Source organism: Taudactylus pleione, unplaced genomic scaffold, assembly GCF_031769625.1.
Source record: "Taudactylus pleione unplaced genomic scaffold, aTauple2 ptg000436l, whole genome shotgun sequence".
Lineage (NCBI taxonomy): Eukaryota > Metazoa > Chordata > Amphibia > Anura > Myobatrachidae > Taudactylus > Taudactylus pleione.
The window spans coordinates 136764-159618 of NW_028284838.1; the positions used below are offsets into that span (position 1 = coordinate 136764).

At 44.6% G+C, this 22855-nt stretch overlaps 1 protein-coding gene across 2 annotated transcripts in view; it reads right to left on the bottom strand.

Moving 5' to 3' along the window:
- MFSD1 (major facilitator superfamily domain containing 1) overlaps positions 1 to 22463 on the bottom strand; it is a 46247-nt gene extending 23784 nt beyond the window's left edge. The window contains exons 1-7 of one of the 2 annotated variants that reach the window (XM_088447669.1): positions 22176 to 22461; positions 15983 to 16035; positions 14425 to 14537; positions 12760 to 12802; positions 10917 to 10984; positions 10393 to 10501; positions 2712 to 2814 (exon numbers count right to left, since the gene is read on the bottom strand). In XM_088447669.1, coding sequence (XP_088303795.1) covers positions 2712 to 2814; positions 10393 to 10501; positions 10917 to 10984; positions 12760 to 12802; positions 14425 to 14537; positions 15983 to 16035; positions 22176 to 22329 — 643 coding nt within the window. In that variant the 5' untranslated portion in view covers positions 22330 to 22461. Of the gene's footprint in view, positions 1 to 2711; positions 2815 to 10392; positions 10502 to 10916; positions 10985 to 12759; positions 12803 to 14424; positions 14538 to 15982; positions 16036 to 22175 lie in introns of both variants that reach the window. The other variant, XM_088447670.1, reaches the window with a different exon arrangement.
- Positions 22464 to 22855: the final 392 nt, after the last annotated feature.

Genomic DNA, 22855 nt, shown 5'->3' on the forward strand with positions numbered 1-22855 from the left:
TATTTTTTTTAAACCTTTGAAGTGCTGCTCATATCATTAAGCCACAACGTGCATACAGTCAGGTCCATAAATATTGGGACATTGACAGAATTTTCAGATTTTGGCCTCTATTCACCACCACAATGGTTTTGAAATGAAACAAACAAGATGTGCTTTAACTGCAGACTTTCAGATTTAATTTGAGGGTAATTACATCCAGATCGGGTGAACGGTGTAGGAATTACAACAGTTTCAATATGTGCCTCCCACTTTTTAAGGAGCCAAAAGTAATGGGACTATCAACTCAAAAGCTATTTCATGGACAGGTGTGGGCTATTCCCTCATTATTTCATTATCAATTAAGCAGGTAAAAAGTTTGGAGTTGATTCTAGGTGTGACATTTGCATTTGGAATCAGTTGCTGTCGACTCTCAATATGAGATCCAAAGAGCTGTCACTATCAGTGAAGCAAGCCATCATTAGGCTGAAAAATCAAAACAAACCCATCAGAGAGATAGCAAAATCAACTGTTTGGAACATTCTTAAAAAGAAAAAAATGCACCGGAGAGCTCAGCAACACCAAAAGACCCGGAAGACCATGGAAAACAACTGTGGTGGATGACAAAAGAATTATTTCTCTGGTGAAGAAAAACCCCTTCACGACAGTTGGCCAAATCAAAAACACTCTCCAGGAGGTAGATGTATATGTGTCAAAGTCAACAATGAAGAGAAGACTTCACAAGAGTGAATATAGAGGGTTCACCACAAGATGCAAACCATTGGTGAGCCACAAAAACAGGAAGACCAGATTAGAGTTTGCCAAACAACATTTAAAAAAGCCATTACAGTTCTGGAACAACATCCTATGTACAGATGAGACAAAGATCAACTTGTACCAGAGTGATGGGAAGAGGAGAGAATGAAACTGCTCATGATCCAAAACATACCACCTCATCAGTGAAGCATGGTGGTGGCAGTGTCATGGCGTGGGCATGTATGGCTGCCAATGGAACTGGTTCCCTTGTATTTATTGATGATGTGACTGCTGACAAAAGCAGCAGAATGAATTCTGAAGTGTTTCGGGCAATATTATATGCTCATATTCAGTCAAATGCTTCAGAACTCTTTGGACGGCGCTTCACAGTGCAGATGGACAATGACCCGAAGCATACTGCAAAAGCAACCAAAGAGTTTTTTAAGGCTAAAAAGTGGAATGTTATGCAATGGCCAAGTCAATCCCCTGACCTGAATCCGATTGAGCATGCATTTCACTTGATGAAGACAAAACTGAAGGGAAAATGCCCCAAGAACAAGCAGGAACTGAAGACATTTGCAGTAGAGGCCTGGCAGAGCATCACCAGGGATGAAACCCAGCGTCTGGTGATGTCTATGCATTCCAGACTTCAGGCTGTAATTGCCTGCAAAGGATTTGCAACAAAGTATTCAAAAGTGAATGTTAGATTTAGGATTGTTTAGTTTGTCCCATTACTTTTGGCCCCTTAAAAAGTGGGAGGCACATATAGAAACTGTTGTAATTCCTACACCGTTCACCTGATTTGGATGTAATTACCCTCAAATTAAATCTGAAAGTCTGCAGTTAAATCACATCTTGTTTGTTTCATTTCAAAGCCATTGTGGTGGTGAATAGAGGCCAAAATCTGAAAATTCTGTCAATGTCCCAATATTTATGGACCTGACTGTAAGTACACCAATCAGCTATAGCGTTAAAACCCCTGCCTAATATTTTGTAGGTCCTCCTCATGCCACCAAAACAGCTCTGACCCATCAGGGCATGGACTCTACAAGACCTCTGAAGGTGTCCTGTAGTATATGGCACCAAGACATTAGTAACAGATCATGTTCCTCAAACTACTCGTGAATAATGTGTGCAGTGTGACAGGGCACATTATACTGCTGGAACAGGCCTCTACCATCAGGGAATACTGTTCCCATGAAGGGGTGTATTTGATCTGCATCAATGTTTAGGAAGGTGGTATATGTCAAAGAAATATCCACATGAATGCTAAGACCCAAGGCTTCCCAGCAGAACATTGCCCAGAGCATCAAACTGGGTGCTGTCGCAGTGGACAGAGGTCAGCATGGGCACTCTGACCGGTCTGCAGCTACACAGCCCCATACGCAGCACTGCACTGTGTGTTCTGACACCTTTCTATCATAGCCAGCAACTTTTTCAGCAATTTGTGTACAGTAGCTCTTCTGTCGGATAGGACGAGACGGGCTAACCTTCGCTTCGCTTCCCATGCACATCAATGAGCCTTCACCACTTTTCCTTCTTTGGACCACTTTTGTTAGGTTCTAACCACTGCATACCGGGAACACCACACAAGACCTGCCGTTTTAGAGATGCTTTGACCCAGTCATCTAGCCATCACAATTTGGCCCTTACACTTGCCCAATTTTCCTACTTCCATCAGATCAACTTTTAGAACTGACTGTTCACTTGCAGCCTAATATATCCCACCCCACCTTGACAGGTGCCATTGTAACAAGATAATCACTGTTATTCACTTCACCTGTCAGTGGTTTTCAAGTTATGGCTGATGGGTGTATAACCAAGGCTTCTCACGAATACCAGGCTGAGAATGTACAATGAAAAATATGTACTCAAAACTGAGTTTTCTTATTATTAAAAAAAACATTACTGAATCAATACATAGTTGAAGACAGCCCTAAAAAGATGCATTTTCTGTTATATTGCAGACGTCTAGTTACCAATCATGAGAGTTACACCAAGTGTAGTGTAGCCTGCAGCCCCCATAGCATCCTTTATCCGTCCATACACAAGTCCCATGACATTCATATTCACTGTGCTGCCCTGAAATTAGAAACACATCGTTCACTCCACTTCTGCAAAGCGTAACATCTAGATGACAGTGCATGAGAATATAATTATATATATATATACACACACACACACACACATATATATATATATATATATATATATATACATATACACACACACACACACACACTGTACATCTACACACACAGTCTGAAAAGGCATTTTACAAATTGGATACACAGGTTTCGCAATTTAAATAGTTGCATATTTACAGATCTATACTTGACAGCAAACAGCGTATTTGTAAGTGAGTGATTTTCAGACTTCTCAAACAACTATTACAGCACGTATGAGTCATTATAGGGCAGTCTTACTGGAAACGATGGAATATAGATATCTCTATGCACCTATGGTAACTTACAGAGCCCATTCTGGAAAAATTTATAGAGATACAAGTACACAGACAGACACAGACTAAAGTGCCAAAAGTGCATGTGATAGATGCCTAGTATCATTTAGGACCTCCTCTAGCCCGGCAAAGTGCAGCAACTCAACGTGGCACACACGCTATCCTAACAGCATCCCTGATATTTGTAGGTGATATTTGTAGGATCTTCGATGCAAATGTTCCTCTCCACCATGTCCCAAAAATGCTCAATTGGGTTCATGTTGGGCGAAACGTGGTGGCCACACCATTTATCGTAACTCGTCCAGAATTTGTTCAAGGAACATTGTAGACAACTTGAAACCTGCTGGAATATTCCATCATTGTGGGGGTACATGAAGTCTATGAAGGGCTGCAAATGACAATCAAGCCATGCAACATAGCGATTACCAGTCAATGACGTGTTCAGGTGGACCAGCGCAGCCAACCTATGATACATGAACACACCCCACACCATTATGGAACCACCACCAGTTTGCACAGTACTCGGTTGACAACCAATCAGCGATGTCATGAGCCCTGGGGAGGTGCTGTGTCTGGTGTCAGTGTTAGCAGGGGCACTCTGGTGGGTCTTCTGCTCCCATATCCCACGAAAGCTAAAGAACGCTGCACTGACCGTCTTGTTCCTGCTGCATTGAATGTGGATGTGATTTGAGACAGTGTCACTTGTGTGTTACCACGGACAATTCTGGCCAGACTCTGCTGGTCACAATCATTAAGCACCCATGGTAAGCCACTGTGCTGTCCATGGTAGGTGGTAATGCCTTCCATGAGCTATTCCCGGGACACACAATACACCATAGATCAAGGAAACAGGATTTTGGTACTTACCGTTAAATCCATTTCTCCGATTCCACAGGGGACACTGGAGCTTCATGACAGTGGGGTATAGACGGTGGGTTGAGTTGAGCCTGGCACTTTAAAAATCTACAAGTGTGACTGGCTCCTCCCCCTCTATACCCCATCAACCCCAGTTTTAAAGAACTGAGCCCGAGAGGAGACGGAGAACAGACTGAAGAACAGAGAAGGAGAACAGGAAAAGAAACATCCAACATACTGACACACTGCAAGAACACAGCAGGCTGCAGTGATAAACAGTCACACAATAAAACAGACAAAACTGCAACAGAACTGAAGCAGAACAAACAACTGAGAACAGGCAAGAAGCACTGGGTGGGCGTCCAGTGTCCCCTGTGGAATCGGAGAAATGGATTTAACGGTAAGTACCAAAATCCTGTTTTCTCCTTCATCCACTAGGGGACACTGGAGCGTCATGACAGTGGGGACGTCCCAAAGCTACCCTCCTGGGGGGGAGAGTGCTGAACGCCCTGCAAGACACTACGACCAAAATTTGAAGCAGAAGCCGCAAAAGTGTCAAATCTGTAGAAACGTACAAAAGTATGAACCGAAGACCACGTCGCTGCCCTACAAAGCTGTGAAGCCGAGACACCTCTACGTGCCGCCCAAGAAGTACCCACAGAGCGCGTAGAATGCGCAGAAATGGATACCGGCGGTGGTCGAGCAGAAGCAACATATGCCTGACGAATAGTCAGACGAATCCACCTGGCCAAAGTTTGTTTAGACGCCGGCCAGCCAGGCCGATTAGCATCATAAAGGACGAATAGAGCCTCTGATTTACGTAGCCCCTCAGTACGGGACACATAAATGCGAAGTGCCCGAACCACATCCAAGGAGTGAGAATCCCCAGAAGAGTCCGACAACGCTGGCACTACAATCGGCTGATTCAGATGAAAACCCGAGACCACCTTGGGCAAAAAGGAAGGCCGGGTACGAAGTTCCGCCCGATCTTCGTGAAAAATCAAGTAAGGGGAACGGCAGGACAAGGCTCCAAGTTCCGACACACGTCTGGCCGAAGCCAGGGCCAATAAAAGGATCATCTTCCAAGTCAAATACTTCAATTCCACCTCCTGCAAAGGCTCAAAGGTGGATGACTGAAGAAAAGATAAAACAAGATTCAGGTCCCAAGGAGCCGTGGGTGGCACAAAGGGGGGCTGAATTCTAAGAACCCCTTGAAAAAAGGTCTGAACCTCCGGAATCAGAGCTAGGCGACGCTGGAAAAAAATAGAAAGAGCAGAAATCTGCACTTTAAGCGATCCCAAGCGTAACCCCGCATCGAGGCCTTTTTGAAGAAAAAGAAGAAGACGTGGTAAATGAAAAGAGGAAGTGGAGGATCCACGACCTTCACACCAGGAGATATAAGCCCTCCAAATGCGATGATAATGCGCTGATGTTACCGGTTTTCTAGCCCTAAGCATGGTAGGAATGACCGACCTAGGAACTCCATGGCTTCTTAGGATGGCGGTCTCAATAGCCACGCCGTTAAACGAAGCCGCCGTAAATCCGGGTACACACATGGACCCTGTTGTAGAAGGTCCGATCGTAGCGGAAGATGCCAAGGTTCGTCTGCCAGAAGGAATAAAAGATCGGAGTACCAAACCCGACGAGGCCAATCCGGAGCCACTAGGATGACGGTGGACGACTCTCGTTTGATCCGCTTGAGAATCCGAGGGAGGAGCGGAAACGGTGGGAACAGGTACACAAGGCTGTACGGCCAAGGGATCAGTAAAGCATCCGCTCCCACCGCTGCCGGATCCATGGTCCTGGAGCAGTAAAGGGGTAGTTGATGATTTATCCGAGATGCCATCAGGTCTATCTGTGGCTTCCCCCATCTGCAAACCAGTTGATGAAAGACCTCGGGATGAAGGGACCACTCCCCGGGATGAAGATCCTGACGACTGAGGTAGTCCGCTTCCCAGTTGTCGACCCCCGGAATAAACACTGCTGAAATGACCTCTATGTGTCTTTCTGCCCACAGAAGGATGCGACTGGCTTCTCTCATTGCCATCCGACTGCGGGTTCCCCCTTGGCGATTTATGTATGCCACTGCCGTGGCGTTGTCTGATTGTATCCGAACCGGAAGTCCTCGTAACAGAGGAGCAGCCTGTATCAAAGCTCTGTAGACTGCCCGCAGTTCGAGAACATTGATTGGTAAGAGGGACTCCTGCTGCGACCAAAGCCCCTGGAAGTGATTGTCCAGAACCACCGCTCCCCATCCGCGGAGGCTGGCGTCCGTGGTGACCAAGGTCCAATTCCAAATTCCGAAGCGGCGACCCGCTAACAGATGCTCCGTCCGAAGCCACCAGAGCAAGGATATGCGGGTCCGGGGAGACAGACGCACCAGCCGATGCATCTGTAGGTGGGACCCGGACCACTGAGACAGAAGATCCAGTTGAAATATTCTGGAGTGAAATCTGCCGAATTGGATGGCCTCGAAGGAAGCCACCATTTTCCCCAGGAGACGTATGCAAAGATGCACAGATACTTTCCTGGGTCTGAGCACTAGACGAACCAGCTCCTGTATGGCTATGGCCTTGTCCCTTGGCAAGAATATACGAAGCAGAACAGTGTCTAGAATCATTCCTAGGAACTGAAGTCTCTGGGACGGCATCAACTGAGACTTCTGGAAGTTCACAATCCATCCATGTTGAATGAGAATCTGATGTGTAAGGGACACTTGGTGTAAAAGGACTTCTGCCGTCGGAGCCTTGATGAGTAAATCGTCTAGGTACGGAACTATCGTCACCCCCCGAGAGCGCAAGTGAGACACCATGACGGCCATCACTTTGGTGAATACCCTGGGAGCTGACGAGAGACCGAATGGCAGGGCCTGAAACTGGAAATGAGCTTCCCTGATGGCAAATCTGAGGAAAGCCTGGTGAGGAACCCAAATTGGGACATGCAGATAGGCGTCCTTGATATCTATCGACACCAGAAACTCTTCTGCCTCTAGTCCTGCAATGACAGAATGGAGAGATTCCATCTTGAACCTGTGAATTGAAAGATACTGGTTCAATGATTTCAGATTCAAAATGGGTCTGACTGACCCATCTGGTTTCGGAACCACAAAAAGGTTTGAGTAAAACCCTTGTTGCCTTTGTGCAGTGGGAACCGCCACAAGGACCTCGGCCAGCAAAAGTTTCTCGATCGCTTGACGCAAAATTAGTTGCTTCAAGGGATCGACGGGCAAACCTGTTGTAAAATAACGCCGAGGAGGAGTGAAAGCGAACTCGATCTTGTACCCCTGAGATACCAGATTTCGAACCCAAGTGTCTGGAGAAGTCCGTCTCCAAACCTCCGAGAAACGCTGGAGGCGTGCCCCCACCTTCGGATTTCCGAGATGGGATGGGAGCCCGTCATGCCACAGGCTTGTCTGCTGGCTTGGGATCTGGACGGCGGCCAATATTTGCTTGACGTCCTCTAGTACGGCCTCCTCGCCCCGCTGAAGACGAACCTCGCGATCGTCCCTGAAATCTTGCCGATGCTCGAAAGGAACGAAAGGAAGGTCCCCTAAACGAGCGACGCGGAGGAGGTGCTGATGAAGGTAGAAAAGTACTCTTACCTCCAGTGGCCAGCGAAATCCATTTGTCCAGCTCTGGACCAAATAAAATATCGCCTGTGAAAGGAAGAGCTTCCACTGCTCTTTTTGACTCCGCATCCGCTTGCCAGGCACGAAGCCAAAGTGCCCGGCGAGCAGAGACCGCCGAAGCAGAAATCCTAGCGCCTACCTGGCCGATATCTCTGGAGGCGTCTCCTAAGTATACAGCAGACTCCTGAATATGTTCTGCCAAGGTAATCAGATCTGCTCGCGGAGTGCTGGATCTAAGACCCTCAGTCAATTGTTCCGCCCACTTTTCCACAGCCTTGTTGACCCAAGATCCTACCAAGGCCGGGCGGAGAAGTGCACCTGCGGCCGTATAAATGGATTTCAAAGTGGTTTCTAATCTCCGCTCTGAGGTTTCCTTCAATGTAGTAGCTCCTGGAACAGGTAACGTGGTCTTCTTTGACAACCGAGAAACCGAAGAATCCACAGGTGGCGGGGTCTCCCACCTCTTCCTATTTTCCGCAGGAAATGGGTAAAGAGAGAAGAAACGCTTAGGAATCTGGAATTTACGGTCCGGATTCTGCCAGGCTGCCGTCATCTGTTCATCCAACTGGAGAGAAACAGGGAATGTGACGGCCATCTTCTGTGACCTGGCAAATAAGGAGTCTTCTAACGATTCTGGAGCTTCCTGGCCAGAAATCTTAAGAACTTCCCTTACCGCTAGAATGAGTGCGTCAATACCTTGCAATGCCTCAGGTTCTTGTGAGTAAGTCTCTACGTCTGATTCGTCCAGCATCTCCCCTTCCTCCTGAGACGAGTGATCCGCTGCCGAATCCTCATCCGACTGGAGAACCGCCGGAAGAGCCCTCTTTTTAGATGAGCGACTTACCGTAGCTTCAGGAGCTTTAGACACAGAACCCATCGCTTGAGCAAGGCTATTCACCGAGCGGACTAAATTCTGAGCCCACGCTGGTTCTGCTAGAAAAGAAGGGTGAGATGTGCCAGGTAGATCTCTGGCAGACTCCCGTTCCCTACGGGAAGCGGCTAATTCAGAAGAAAGGTCCGCCATGACCCCGGCCAAACTATTTATGAAGGAGGGAGTGACAGACTGCGTGTTAGCACTGTCTGCTTCACATGTCTCGCACAGGGAAGACCCTTCGGAGCGAGCATGGGTAAACTTCTTCCTGCACTTAGTGCAGGCAAACAGCTTTTGTGATGCAGTTTTTTCTGTCCTGGATGTCATCATGTACTCACAGACAAGCACCACATACAATTCAGGAATGCAGAAGAAGTATAGGGAGAAGCAGAATTACAATAATAATGCTACTCAAGTATGGGAGCAGACAGAGCAATAAGGGAGGAGCAGAATTTCAATAATAATGCTACTCAAATTGCATGCAGAGCAGTATAAGAGGAGCAGAATTTCAAGAAAATGCAACTCAGTAACAGGGGCAGACAGGCATATAAGGGAGGAGCAATCAATAGGACCAGAAAGTAGTTAAAAACCACCCTCTGTATTTACAGACCCCCTGTAGATGCTCTCATCTGCTCCTCTCCCCCTCCGCTCAGTGCCTGCAGTCTGAGGCGCCACTCCCGTTCAGAGCGCGCCAAACTAGCCCAGGCAGTGAAGGAGGAAGAGGAGGAGGGACCCATAAGCTCCTCCCCTAATGGCCGCCGCTTTGTATGCGCGCGGCATACACTTATACAGTGGGACGTTCTGTCCCCGCACTAACAGCGGGGGCAAGCGGCACGACCGCCCCAGTGATAACCGTGCCGGTGCCTTTTACACAAGCACCGGCACGCAGAGGCAGGACCGCTGTGAGCGCGCCTACCTAACAGCCAGCGCCGGTGTTCTATCACAACACCAGCGTGGCAACTGACAGCGGGGCTGACAGCCGCGCGCTGTTTTCAGACCCAGCAGTTATTTTCACCTCTCCTGCTAGTCAGGAGAGGTGTGCTACTCACCGAGCTGCTGTGGCCAGAGCGCTGGGCAGTGAGGGGAGAGCGGGGACCCGGACACAAGCCAGTGGTAGCTGTGGCGGGCCCCGCTGAGTCTGATGACTCCTAACTGCCTAAAGCAGCCTCCCCTCCATAGGGTGACCGGACACAGGCTGCAGTGGCCGTGTGGTCCCCTCTCTGGCGGCTCCCACGATGCAGGCAGACTGTCACAGCTAACAGTCTGCCTGTCCTCTTGCTTGATTCTTTTACAAATCATATAAAAATTAATATAAGGGCTGGAGACAGCCCCTGTGCACCGGCTCTACTCGGGCACATTCTAAAAACTAGGGTTGATGGGGCATAGAGGGGGAGGAGCCAGTCACACTTGTAGATTTTTAAAGTGCCAGGCTCAACTCAACCCACCGTCTATACCCCACTGTCATGAAGCTCCAGTGTCCCCTAGTGGATGAAGGAGAAATATTGAATATTCGCACAACTTTGGAAGTTAAATGTCCCATCAGTCAGGCACCCACTATCATGCCTTGTTCAAACTTCGATAATTCACGTCACCTTGCTATGTGCAGCCTAGCCGGTGTTCAAACTGACTCACGAGATATCAGATTGCAACTGATGCAGGTCCGAGCATTCCAAAGACATCAGAGTTCGGTGACGCCACCTACCATTACCTTTGCACATTGCTATCCCATGACTTTTGGCACTTCAGTATATTTATGCACTGTATTTGCACAAACAAGTTTGCCTATTTATGTAATCTCACTTGGGATAAACACCTTCATTGGTTCACAGGTCCATTTTAACTCACCACTCTTGCCATACTGAGCTGCAAACCAAACACCAAGTTCAGTTCCTTTCCTTTGAACCAACTGACCGCATATGTATTCTGAGCAACAGCAAGGGACTCCCCACCAATCCTACAAAAACAAAAAAATCAAATCATGTCGTCAGCATATCCGTATGTTAGGTGACATCAGCACAGGCAACGGTCATGTGTTACAGCGCCTGTGTGTGGAGGGTTTAGCATTTTAATTCTTGGTAGGAGACAGTTATTCTTGTGCTTCTCATATTATATAATGTATCCCCAACGGATATAAACAAAGGCAAGGGGGGATTTATACTAACACTATTTTTTATTTTGAAAACCAAGTAAGCTAATGTATGAAACATGAATTTTCTCAGCTCTCCTCTTCTAGCTAGAATCAAAATTGATTTTCACCATCACCCCCGATATAACACCCTCATAATGCATAATCTATTTTTTGGTTTATAAACTATAAAAGCTTTCAGCAAGCCCAGATGGCTAATTTCAGCTATGACCTTCTCACTCACCCAAATACCAGTCGACCAACTTCCATTAGCCAGAAAGCATTAAATAAGGCTCCTGCTGCAAATATAACCTGAAAAGTAAAATACAACTCAAGTTAGTAACACAAATAGGAGTTGTGTATTAATTCAAATCTAGATAAATACAATGAGACCAAACATTTTCTGTTTGTTCTCATTACCCTGCATTATAAGTAATGTACATTCTAACCTTCTGCTGGCAGATACAAGCCTAACCCGCTCTCATTTTACTATAACATTTGGGACTGTGAGATTGGGGAGGAATTGGGTGAAGACAAATGGGAAAAGATTTTCCGATTAGCTCATGCCTGTTCCTCCAGTGTGTGTGTTGTGGAGATTCAACATAAGTTAATGTCTCGTTGGTACAGATGCCCAGACACCCTTTCTAAGATGGGAATCGATGTGACTAATATTTGCTAGCGCTGTTCCGATGGTCCGGACAGCCCGATTCACTTTTGGTGGCAATGTCCTATACTTCAACCCTTTTGGAAAGGGATGATTAACCGCTCTTCCAAAATTTTGGGGGAATCATCCCTACAGATCCCCTATTTTGGTTGTTTCATCTTTCCTCAAGACCCATTTCAAAATATAAAAAATCCTTATTGTGCTACTTAAACAATGCTGCTAAATCAGTCATCCCTGTATCATGGCGCTCCTCCTCTCCTCCGACAGTAATGAACTGGTTTAACAAAACTGACTACTATATGGAAATGGGTGATATATATTGACTTCCGCAGATGAGGGCTTTACTTCCTTTAGAGATACCTGGTTCCGCTGGATGGACTTCAAAAAGTTTCTCTGGGTCTGACCCCAATTGCAGGAGAGTTTGATCTCTGGATGTTGATTAGTGTGCCTTCATTACAGCACTGCTTTAAACTGCCTCCTTTTTTAATGGTTCTGGTCGTTTGTAGTATATAACGTCTGTTTCAGAGCAACTTTTCCTGTACTCTCCTTTCTTTCTTCCTACCTCGTCCCTCCCTCCCCATTCACTTGATGTTATAGTCTTTATTTTTATACGTGGGTCTTTTTGTTTTTCATCGGATTTACGGATGACATTTTTTCTTCTTATTTTTAGATTTTTATAGAGTTTGATATGTAATCTAGTGTATCTGCATTTTCTAATGCTATTTCTATAACGGACATGTTTCTGTAGCTATGTGCTATACAGTATTTTGCACTAAATAAGTAGTGTACATTCTCACTCATAAAAGGACATTTCCACCGTTGGACATAAATGACTAGCTCTGCCCCACCTCCTAACTTTTATGATTGGGAACTCCCCAGGTTTCCACCTATTCAGACCATGGTATAGGCTCATCACAACTGTCACCTGGTTTTAAAGTTTGAGTATGAATAGTTTCTGCTGTAAGTTCTAAACCTGCGGCAGGTATCATAAGCATCTAGTTTCTATCCTATCGCAGAGCAATGCCACCTTTCAATATTTGTTAAGTAGAGATCTCAAATATTCATAAGCAATATTAATGAAGTTGAATACCTTGAGAACACCTGTCCTTAATATAAATAATCCTCATGACCCATATGCAGAAGTCTGATTTATACTGGAAGCCAAACTCTGTCCAATTATTATTCAGAAAGAGTTTGCTGCAGTTTTCAAATTAAATACGTTTGGCTTAATAACAGTAGTGAGGGTTCCACAAACAGAAATGAACGACTGTCAACAATTATTACTATAAAATTATTTAATGTTAAGTGTTATTGCAACTGTATTTCTTCCAATAAGCATTTGGCAGTTTAAAAGAACTCTTAAAAAAAATAAAGTTACATAAAATAGTTTGTCTGACATCTCACAAAATATAACGGCACTTACCTGCCCAACACACACGAACAGGCTAAATATTATAGTTCCCAATCTGGGGAGAGAAGAACAAAAGCTAATTAATTTCATGTAAGTGTATGCTACTGTTTTTTTATATAATTGAAGGAAATAAATAATACAGAAGGTGCAACCTGCAAATCTTTGCAAACTAAAATCTAATGCAAGTAAATGTAATTTTAAATCAAAACAATCTATTGCCACTAATCAGACATTTTACACTGATTTGTGTTGTTTAAAGGGAAGCTAGACCTACAATATAGGATGATCCAAAATGAAAACTGCAATTCAAAACACAAACTTAGAAGTCTCTTAAATATGAAACAACAACATGTTACCTTCATATAAGTCACTACAAGCTACAGCTTAGGTTACATGCAGGATTGGTAAAGGAATTTACCAGGTGAAAGGGTAGCACAAGTGAGGATCCTTTAAAGGATATCTAATAATAGAATTAATAGGATAAACCTAAGGGGCCCTTCATTCAATTTCCCATGTTGAAAAAAACTTACTTACATAGAAGGCAATCATGACCATATTGCACAAACACGAAGGAATTGGAATCAGAGCAGGATTTAGACCTCATGGGGCCCCAGGCAAGATAAAAGTTTGGGGCCCCCCTCACTCAAACAATCCATAGCCCTATATTTGTGTTCCTGATTCATTCAAACCATCCCTACCCTAATCCTGCCCCTAACTCAACCCTAAGCTCAAACCTCACCCTAATCATAACCTCTAACCCTAATACCCCAACCGCTAAACCCTACACCATCCCTAATACCCAAACACCTAATCTGACCTTAATACCCTAACCCAAACTGATACACCAACCCTAATACCCTATCCCTAATACCATAAGGATTTCCCTCTTAAGGCATCCAACCGCTAGAAGATCAGGGAAAGACAGAACGATTACGACATTCTGGATTGATGTACTAATAATACTAAATCATGATCATCATAATGTATATTTCTATATGCTTGTAATATAAGGCAGTCATGTCCACCTCCCAGATCCCACCTGCCAAAAAAAATAAATCCTACATAACTCAATCTATATTAGAATAGTTGAGCTAGCACACTAGTTTACCTACCTGCCTGGCTGCTGTTCTTCCCTGAGATCCAGATCCTTGGTCAATGTCTCACACAGCCAGACTCTGCAGCTCTTCCTTTGCCTATCCCTCTGCTCCTCGCTGAGTGCTGCGTGTTGCTGGTGGCAAGCTGAAGGCCTGGCAGTCAGTGGTAGAGGCTGCTGTGCAGGGGGTGGGCTGGAGCTGGATGGGGCTGGGAGGAGGACCCGGTGAGTCGGTGACCCTGTCACTCTGCGACATTGCAGGTCGCGGTGGCGCAGCAGGACTCTGGGAGTACAGGTGGGTCCATGTGACATGACGTACCCGCGCAATGCTCCTCTGCGAGCGTTTTCGACAGGTAACATTTTTCTGGGGAAAAGGGTCCCCTCGGGACTTGCGGGGCCCTAGGCGAGCGCCTAGGTTGCCTTATGGAAAATCCGGCCCTGATTTAAATGCCAATTCTAACCCTGCTGTTAAAAAGGGCACCTGATCTGGTATATGCCAGTAGAGGTGCTGTTTGACATCCCAAATTACAATGCCCAGAACAAGTAATGCAAATTTCTACGGAGAACATATTCATATAACATACCGAATTCCAAACAGCCGGTCAATGAGAAATCCTCCAAAGAAGCAAAGGACTACATTAGGCCAGGAATAAAATGCATACAGCTGCATGAAGTTTGCTGTATTCACCTTCATGTCCTGTAGAACAGATTAAAACACAGATTAATAACAAGCGTTATTAATATGAAATAAATCAGATGTGAAGTGATTAATTCCTGCGCAGATTTCACTTCCAATGTTGAAGCTGGAAAACTTTTTAAAGTCAGTTAAGCTTGATTTAGTTCAAAAAATTAAAAAAAAATCCAAGTTTATGATCTATGTGAAACCTTAAGTATAAAAAAATAAATAAGTAGACACAGAGGTGTCTATTCAAATAAGAGGAGGATAGTGTTCACTGTAGGTGCAGGGTGCTGATCAGAGAGGGCATATTTTAGTTTTGACGGGCAACATTTTAGATGTAATGTGTCGCTACAGGTACTGTGCGATACATCACGTCTAAAATGTTGCCCTCCTCACTGATCAGCACCCTGCACCTAGAGTGAATACTAGAGGAGGTACTGTACACAGGTTTACGTTTAAAGACTCTCTGCTTTATCTGACTGGGCACAGCCATGAAATCTATTCAACTGGAAGGTACTGTGCAGTATATGTGGAGACCATATAAAGACCCAAATTAGTCGAAATGTTTTGCTTATGCAGATTTTTTAATGATCGCTAAAGAGTATGCAAAGTTCTATTAGTAGTACACAACATCTGATTTGTAGTATTACTAAATAAATAACATACCTTAAATAACCAGAGAACTTCTACTTAATTATGCCCTATGTACCCAAGCAGCCGGATGAACTGTTAGAACTAAAAGAGGCTTGTCTATCTGGACAGGATGATAGATGGAACGATTCTTAGTTGGGAGCAAATTAAAATAAGTAAGCAGCTTTGTATCTGGAACAAACAGTGTTGAATGCAGGGGTGCAAATACATCTAAATCTCTCTGCACCTTTTAAATCTGCCCCACCTGCAGTGCAACATTTTGCTTTGCTCCCACTAGGAATCAGCCCCAATGTCTCACAGGCTTGGGCTGTATAACTGCACTGTGTGGTGTGGTTTGGTGGATTCATACAGTTACATCACAGCAACTGAAATTACTATTTTGGGACCTGCATCAGATCCCATTATGACCCTGTCCTACAGACGAGGGGGAAGGAGGAGTGTTTAGCTTCCTGAAAAGAAGATTTCAGGTAAAACTTTACTTTACTTTTTAAACAGAGGTGCAGTAAACACTGAACAATGCATTTGATCTTCTTTCTTCATATCCAAAACTGGAGGTTTAATTCTCATAGAAAGCTCTAGAAAGCAAGAAGTCTGCTCTTGTATACAGTGTTGCTCAACAGAGATGTTTATTGATCCACATCAATAATTAAGGGATTTGGGGAGAAACATATAAGAAGGAACCGGGATAAAACTGGAAGGATAAAAAAAGATCTTATAGCATTAGAGTACAGACTCCTCCACAACATTTTCAGACTAACAGCACTGTATGTTCTAAAAATGAATGTAATTTAAAATGTATGTTGAACACTTACCAGTTGCACCTGAGTTTGCAGTGCTGCTGGGTTGTCATAGCAGAAATAGCTACCTGTAAGAAAATATAAATCTATTAGTAAACACAACTACACATCATAAGAATAGGGAGAAAACACCAGAAAAAATATATTTTCCTTAAAAGAGAACCTATCACCTACACCCAATGGTGGAAGCCCCTTTGTTGGACAAATTAATACTACAGGTTGAGTCTCCCATATCCAAAATGCTTGGGACCAGGGGTATTTTGGATAACGGAATATTCCGTAATTTGGAATATTTGCATATCATAAAGAGATATCTTGGGAATGGGACCCAAATATACACACAAAATGCATTTATTTGTTATATACACCTTATACACACAGCCTGCAGGTAATATTATACAATATTTACAATAATTTTGTGGCTCAAGCAAAGTCTGTGTACAGAAATGAAATTAATTTATGTTTCATATACGCCTTATACACACAGCCTGATGGTTATTTTATACAATATTTGTAATAATTTGTGCATTAGACAAAGTTTGTGTACATTGAACCATCAAAAATCAAAGGTTTCACTATCTCAGTCATGCTAAAATAATTCTGTATTTCGGAATATTTGGATATGGGAGACTCAACCTGTAATAATATATCTGTGGAAGCAATCTATCTCACTAGGAACTGGGAGCCCTCACAAGGCACAGGTGGTGATGTCACTAGATCACAATGAAGTGATACATACATTGTTATTATTAATTTAGCCCACAACAAACTACTCTCTGCAACATTCGAACAATGGTTACAGTACATTTATTTAAGCAACAGTTTGTACAAAGTGCTTCAAAGTGGTAACAAAGAATCTAAGAATGAGTAACATTTTCCTCCAATGTTTGTGTATCAACTAGTAAATGAATACTAAACTGGATCCACCCATAATGACAACAGCAAATAGGCAGAGATAAAACACCTTGAGCATTAAGTTCTTGGGTGGTTTGTGTAAGAACGAGCACCTTTATTTAGGTTTTATTTTCATATCCAACAATATTTTAGTTTATTTGTGATGGGAAGCTGGGAACAGAGTGTCAGATTAATGGGGCATCCCAGGGCATTATGCTGTGGTTTACATAATCAGTGATTTTATATATCAGGTTTATAAAATAGTGCAACTTTTGCCTTATGTAAGGACATTTATACAATTACAATCTGCAAATTTCCTTGACAAACATACTTCAGCTTTAGACATAACACAGACAGTTTCCTTTTACTTTATCAACTTTAATAATTTTAGGACCCCATGCGTGCACCCACAAGCATCCCATACCCATCCTTGTTCATTCTAGCACCGTGCAACTGTCACAACCTGTGCAGTTCCTCTTTCCTGCCTGTGGTGTCACTCTCTGCTCTAGTGCTTCAAGTGCACACTGGTCTATATCTTAGCAATTTTGTGCTAGAAGCACCAGAGGAGAGAGCGATACCCCAAGAGGAACTGCATGGGTTGTGACAGATGCATGGTGATAGAATGAACACTAGAAGTAATTCCCTTACATTACCAGGTTTTCATTCCAACCAGCCGGATTGGACAGATATCTGACAGATAATTGTATAGAGTATGCCCAGCATAAGTGTGTCACAGCAGCAGACTGGTTATCTCATGGAAATCTGTAAGTAAGACTTAAGGTGCATACACACAACGATTTTGTTACCAACGATTTTATGAACGATTTTCTGTCAGATTATCTGTCAGATTTTTTAAAGTGTAATGAACGATTTTTTTGAACTACAAATGATTTTTGCATATTCCCTTAATGAAAATCGTTGACTTGACAAGCCTGACTGAACTACAAACGTGAACGTGCATGAACGATAATCGTTCATCATTCAATTTAGCGTGATGCTGAATAGCCCTGGGAGAGAGCTCCCGGGCTATTCAATTCACCGCGCTGTTTGGTTGGACTCAAGGATTTCTTCTCGCACCCCGAGGGTGCGAGGAGAAATCCAAATAGAGTGGCGGCCGTGTTGCTTATTTCCTGCTTAGCGTGGCGATGACAGCCACGCGGCCAGGACTTTAGTGGGAGAATGACGGTTCTCATGACTAAACACCCAGATTAAGTCGCGAGAACCGGCATTCTCCTACTTAACCTCTTCCCGACTAAGCAAACACAGCAGTGAATTGAATAGCTGCGGGAGCTCCCTCCCGAAGCTATTCAGCATCTCGCTGAATTGAATCGCCCAAATTGTATAAAAGAGAATTACAATAACCCTCTTTCTTTTGGCCAATGAAACCACAAGCACAGGGAATCAATGCTTCAATAGATACTCACAACCCCCAGAATGGGTAACCAATGCCAATAGCATCAAAAGTTGTAACTTCCCCCCCTCCCCCAATTGATATTCCCCATTGAACGATGCTAACTAGAGATGTGCAGTTCGGTTCTCCAGAAAACTGAACCCACACGAATTTTGTGAATCTAGATCAGTGGTTCTCAAACTCGGTCCTCAGGACCCCACAGTTCACATTTTGCAGGTCACCCAGCAGGTGCACAGGTGCATACATTACTCACTGACACATTTTAAAAGAGCCACAGGTGGAGATAATTATTTCACTTGTGATTCTGTGAGGAGACTTGGAAAACATGTACTGTTTGGGATCCTGAGGATCGAGTTTGAAAACCTGTGATCTAGATAAATCTGAGTCGCGGTTCTGATCTCCTGTGGAGATCAGAGTAAATCAGAGTTGTGATTATGATCTTTTCGCGGTTCGGAATTCGGAGTTTAAATCCAGGTTTTGGATTGCATAAATTACATATTTTTAGCGGTTTTAAAAACTTTTTATCTATTTTTTTTTTTTTTTAGATCTAAAACACTTGAAGATGAATTTGCAAAACGAAAACACGAAGATGAATCCAGATATAAATATGGGGGTCAGCGCACATCTCTAATGCTAAAAATGTTTGTTATTAATTCATGATATCCTCCATTTCCTTCATTAGTGGTGCTTATACAAATATTAGAGGAGACAGTGTTCAGATAAACCAGGAAGGTAAAATATATTGTTAACCACTTACCTGTCGACAATGACAATACGGCATTCATAAAGTTGATACCACAATGTCGGCAGTGATGATGACTGTTAAAATGTCAACATGTCATTGTCAAAATCGACATTAGGGGAGAAATATTCACGCCAGAGTATCATAGCTCAGACCTGGAAGTCACAATCACTAGACTGCCAGGACCCAAAAGGCACGCTGGACTCGCTACAGCCATTGGGAGGACTTGACAAGTAAGCGCTGGCCACCAGGTACGGTATGCAGATAGCGTCCCCGCTAGGCTGTTTTAGCCTGCTCTTATGGCGGTGCCCTGCTAAAACAGCGTGCCGGGTGCAGTACACAACCGCAGGGCGCAGTGTCCCGCACGGGGGGGGGGGGGTTGCGGTGAATAGAAGCGGTGCGCATGTCATCTTTTCATGGGATCAGTATGAATCAGCTCATATCTGAAAACCCTGATCGGTAAGCACACTAACAAACCTAACCCTCCATTACGGGTGCCTAACCCCAACTATCCCGGGGGAGGGTGGGGGTGCCTAACCCTAAGTCACCCCTGAGAGCCCCTAGCTTAACCCTCCACCCCCGCAGCTGTCCGCGCCTGCCGCCCTTCTCCTGACGTAGGGATAATGATGGGCAACTGGATTTCGACGCCTATCATTTGTCCCGTCGGGATTGGACAGTCGGAAAGCAGGTGGTCGGCATTTCGACCGTCTGCTTCCTGACTGCATACCCTTTTCACAGTGAGTGACGAGGAGTCAGCCCAGCATGTCCGTAAATTCTGGGCACGGCTCCAAGAGTAATGAAAAGGGGGCGCGTCTTAGGGGTAATAGTTATTTCATGTATCTAAATCAAACTGGTAACACACAGCCTTTGATATATACAGTAGTATATGAAAGAGAGGCTTTAACTTTTCATTAGAAGTGTTTAGTCAATAGTTTTGGGGAGAGGGATGTGAGAATGACTAGTAGTTCCTTTCTGATAGCAAAGTGGAGAAATCCTGATACATTGCAAAACCAATGTGGTCTATGCATTGCTAAACTCACAATTATATCAGAGAGCAGTTTTAAAGATAGGACAGCTTCTGTGATCTAGAAATGCACACTTTACCCAATAATAATACAGTCACCATCTTTCATTTAGCCTCATACATGAAGCTAAATCCACTAGGAAGATGACCGTAATCAAACTCTGGGAAAAGGGATATAAGCAATTTACAGTAGAGATGAGCGGTTTTGATCTTTCTGCCAAGTTCAGAAGTCCGTGAAAGGTGACATTTTGCCTTGTTTTTGCATCTGAACTTGGCAAGAAGATCTCAGCAAAAACCGAAACGCTCTTCTCTACTTAACTGTATACTGTACATGTCATGCATGCGCTGATGGTCCAGGTCTTTAATGGCTGCTAACCAATATTACCAGGGAGCAGAGTATCACTCAGCTGTCCCAGCAAATATTTTCATAGTATTTTGGGTAGAAAAAAATTAATGGAGTCCTCTAGGAAATGCTCCATTTAAGAATGATATATAACCCCTTTACCAATCGCTAAAGGGATTATGGCCTCCGTTCTATATTTAAAAAAAACAGCACTAACAGCTTACCGCTGTTTGTCACTGTAATGTCGTGTATCCGCTAGCAGATATTAAAGAGCGATTGCACGATTACGACATAGTAATCGTGCCCTTTAATGTCGGAAACGACCAGCGAAACGCGCTCCCGCTGATTGTTTCCGACAATCATCGGCTGAAAATGACGGTCAATCTGCTGATAATGACAGATTGACCATGTTCGGGGATGATGGAGGGTGCCTACACTGAATGACTAATCGTTCAGTGTAGGTACTGCAGGGGATGGGGAACGATGGTACGATTACGATGTTGTACTGTCGTTACCTTATCTGCTAGTGGATATGCGCCTTAACACTTACACATTCTACAGTATAGATAAAATTAGCGGTACGCTCTCCATTGCCGGCAATAGGGGCCCAGCAAAAGCCTTTTTGGCTTCAGTGAAGCCTTCCTGGCTTTGTTTAGTCCCTTCCAGGCTGAAGTGCAATTTGCAAAAACAGCCATTACACATTTCTTAGCAGCCAGTTGCTTGCAATGGTAGTCTGCCAGCAACATAGCAGAGAATGACACTGATGCTGGCCATACACAGGACGATTGATCACACGATTTGGGCAGTTTCTACAGGTTGGACAGACCAATCATTTGAAAATAGTTGTATTGTGTCTTCTGCGACCCCGATGCACGTCCCCGCTGTTGTCTAGTTGGATCGCAGATCAGGTGGGTTTGCAGAGAGATCTCAACTGATCGTGTAGGAATTGACACACATTATGTGATGCGATTGATCAAATCGTATGTACTTATGTGAAATAGTTGCATTTTAAATACAAATCGTCCTGTATCTGAAGGGAAGAATTTTCAAGGGAAATCGTACAACTGATCAACTGATGGCCACCTTGAGTAGGACGATGTAGCTGGACCTGACTGAAGAGGGGAGTATTGTTAAAAGCCAACGGAATATTCGTTGGTATAACTGTGATGCTAAACAAAATATGCAGCCGGCCATAAGTATCAGTATTAAACGGTGCCTCAGCATAACAGAAACACAAAACACCACATCCATGTGCAAACTCTGAGGTGTTCTACCCAGAAACTGTTTCCAGCCAGGTGGCATCAAGAAGTAGCCGGGTGGGGGCCTTCGTAATAATGTTTTAAACCCTGACCTTATAGTCCTTTTTATACAGCTCCCTGATACTGTCCCCACTTGCAGGCAAGTGCCGGGTGGTAGGCTGTTTCTAGCCAGGTGGTGCACCCGCAAAAAAACAGCCTGGGGAGAACACTGCCCTGTGTGATACATTGCGGCTAAGCAGGAAAAGAGATTAGTACAGGGCTAACTGTATGGTTAAAACAGATGCTCAGAGTAGGTGCCAATGGCACATGTGCAACACCAGCTGTTGTGTGACTACAGGTCCCAGAAAAATCTGCAAGCCTCCAAGCTGCTAGATGCTGCAGAGCCACTGCTGACTACCCCTTTACTCACTGAACTCTCACCACCATGCCGATGGACTGGCTGATGACATCAGGGTCAATCTACGGAAGGGGATCTAGCTGCTTCCACATGCCCATACCTTGGAGAAAGGGCATACAGGCTGTACACACAACTCACCGAAGCCCAAGAAGCACATGAGGATCAGCACCACGATCCGATGCGCGAACCTACTAGGGTCACAGATTGCCGACATCTGCCCCCGACTCATGTTGCTGGGGCTTTCATCTCCCGCCCCGGGTAGCAGCGCTTCCTGCTCCTCTCCCACCGCCATCTTCCCTGTGCTCTGGTCACGTGATAATACAGAGCGGTCATGTGACCAAGGGGTGATGAGAATTGGGGAGGGAGCATAGGCGGGAGTGCTGCTGGGCTGGCTGACTGTACAGAGTGAGTGCTGCTGTCTGCTAGCTAGGGAGGAAGGAGCGCCACGCATCAGTTTCCCCCTACGCATAGCAATGCTGGACATGGGGGCTACCTGCAGCCACAGAGACCCGGCAGAGACTGATTCCACCTGGGACCTGGAGGAGTGCAGAGAGTGCCCATACTACAGCAGAGGGGCTGTGCCATGGGAGCACCCACCACTATACCTACTGTATACCTGCTGGGAGGGGATGTGTGTGTGCACACGTCACTGTATCTATCATACTGACTATATGATGAATGGCACACACGTATAAATGTGTATATAGTATACATTGTTTTTAGACTGCTTACGTTCTCTGTAAGTATACAGCATGGTTGGCGTAGTGGTTAGCATTACTAGCTCACATCACTGAAGTCTTGGCCCCAACAGTGTGGGA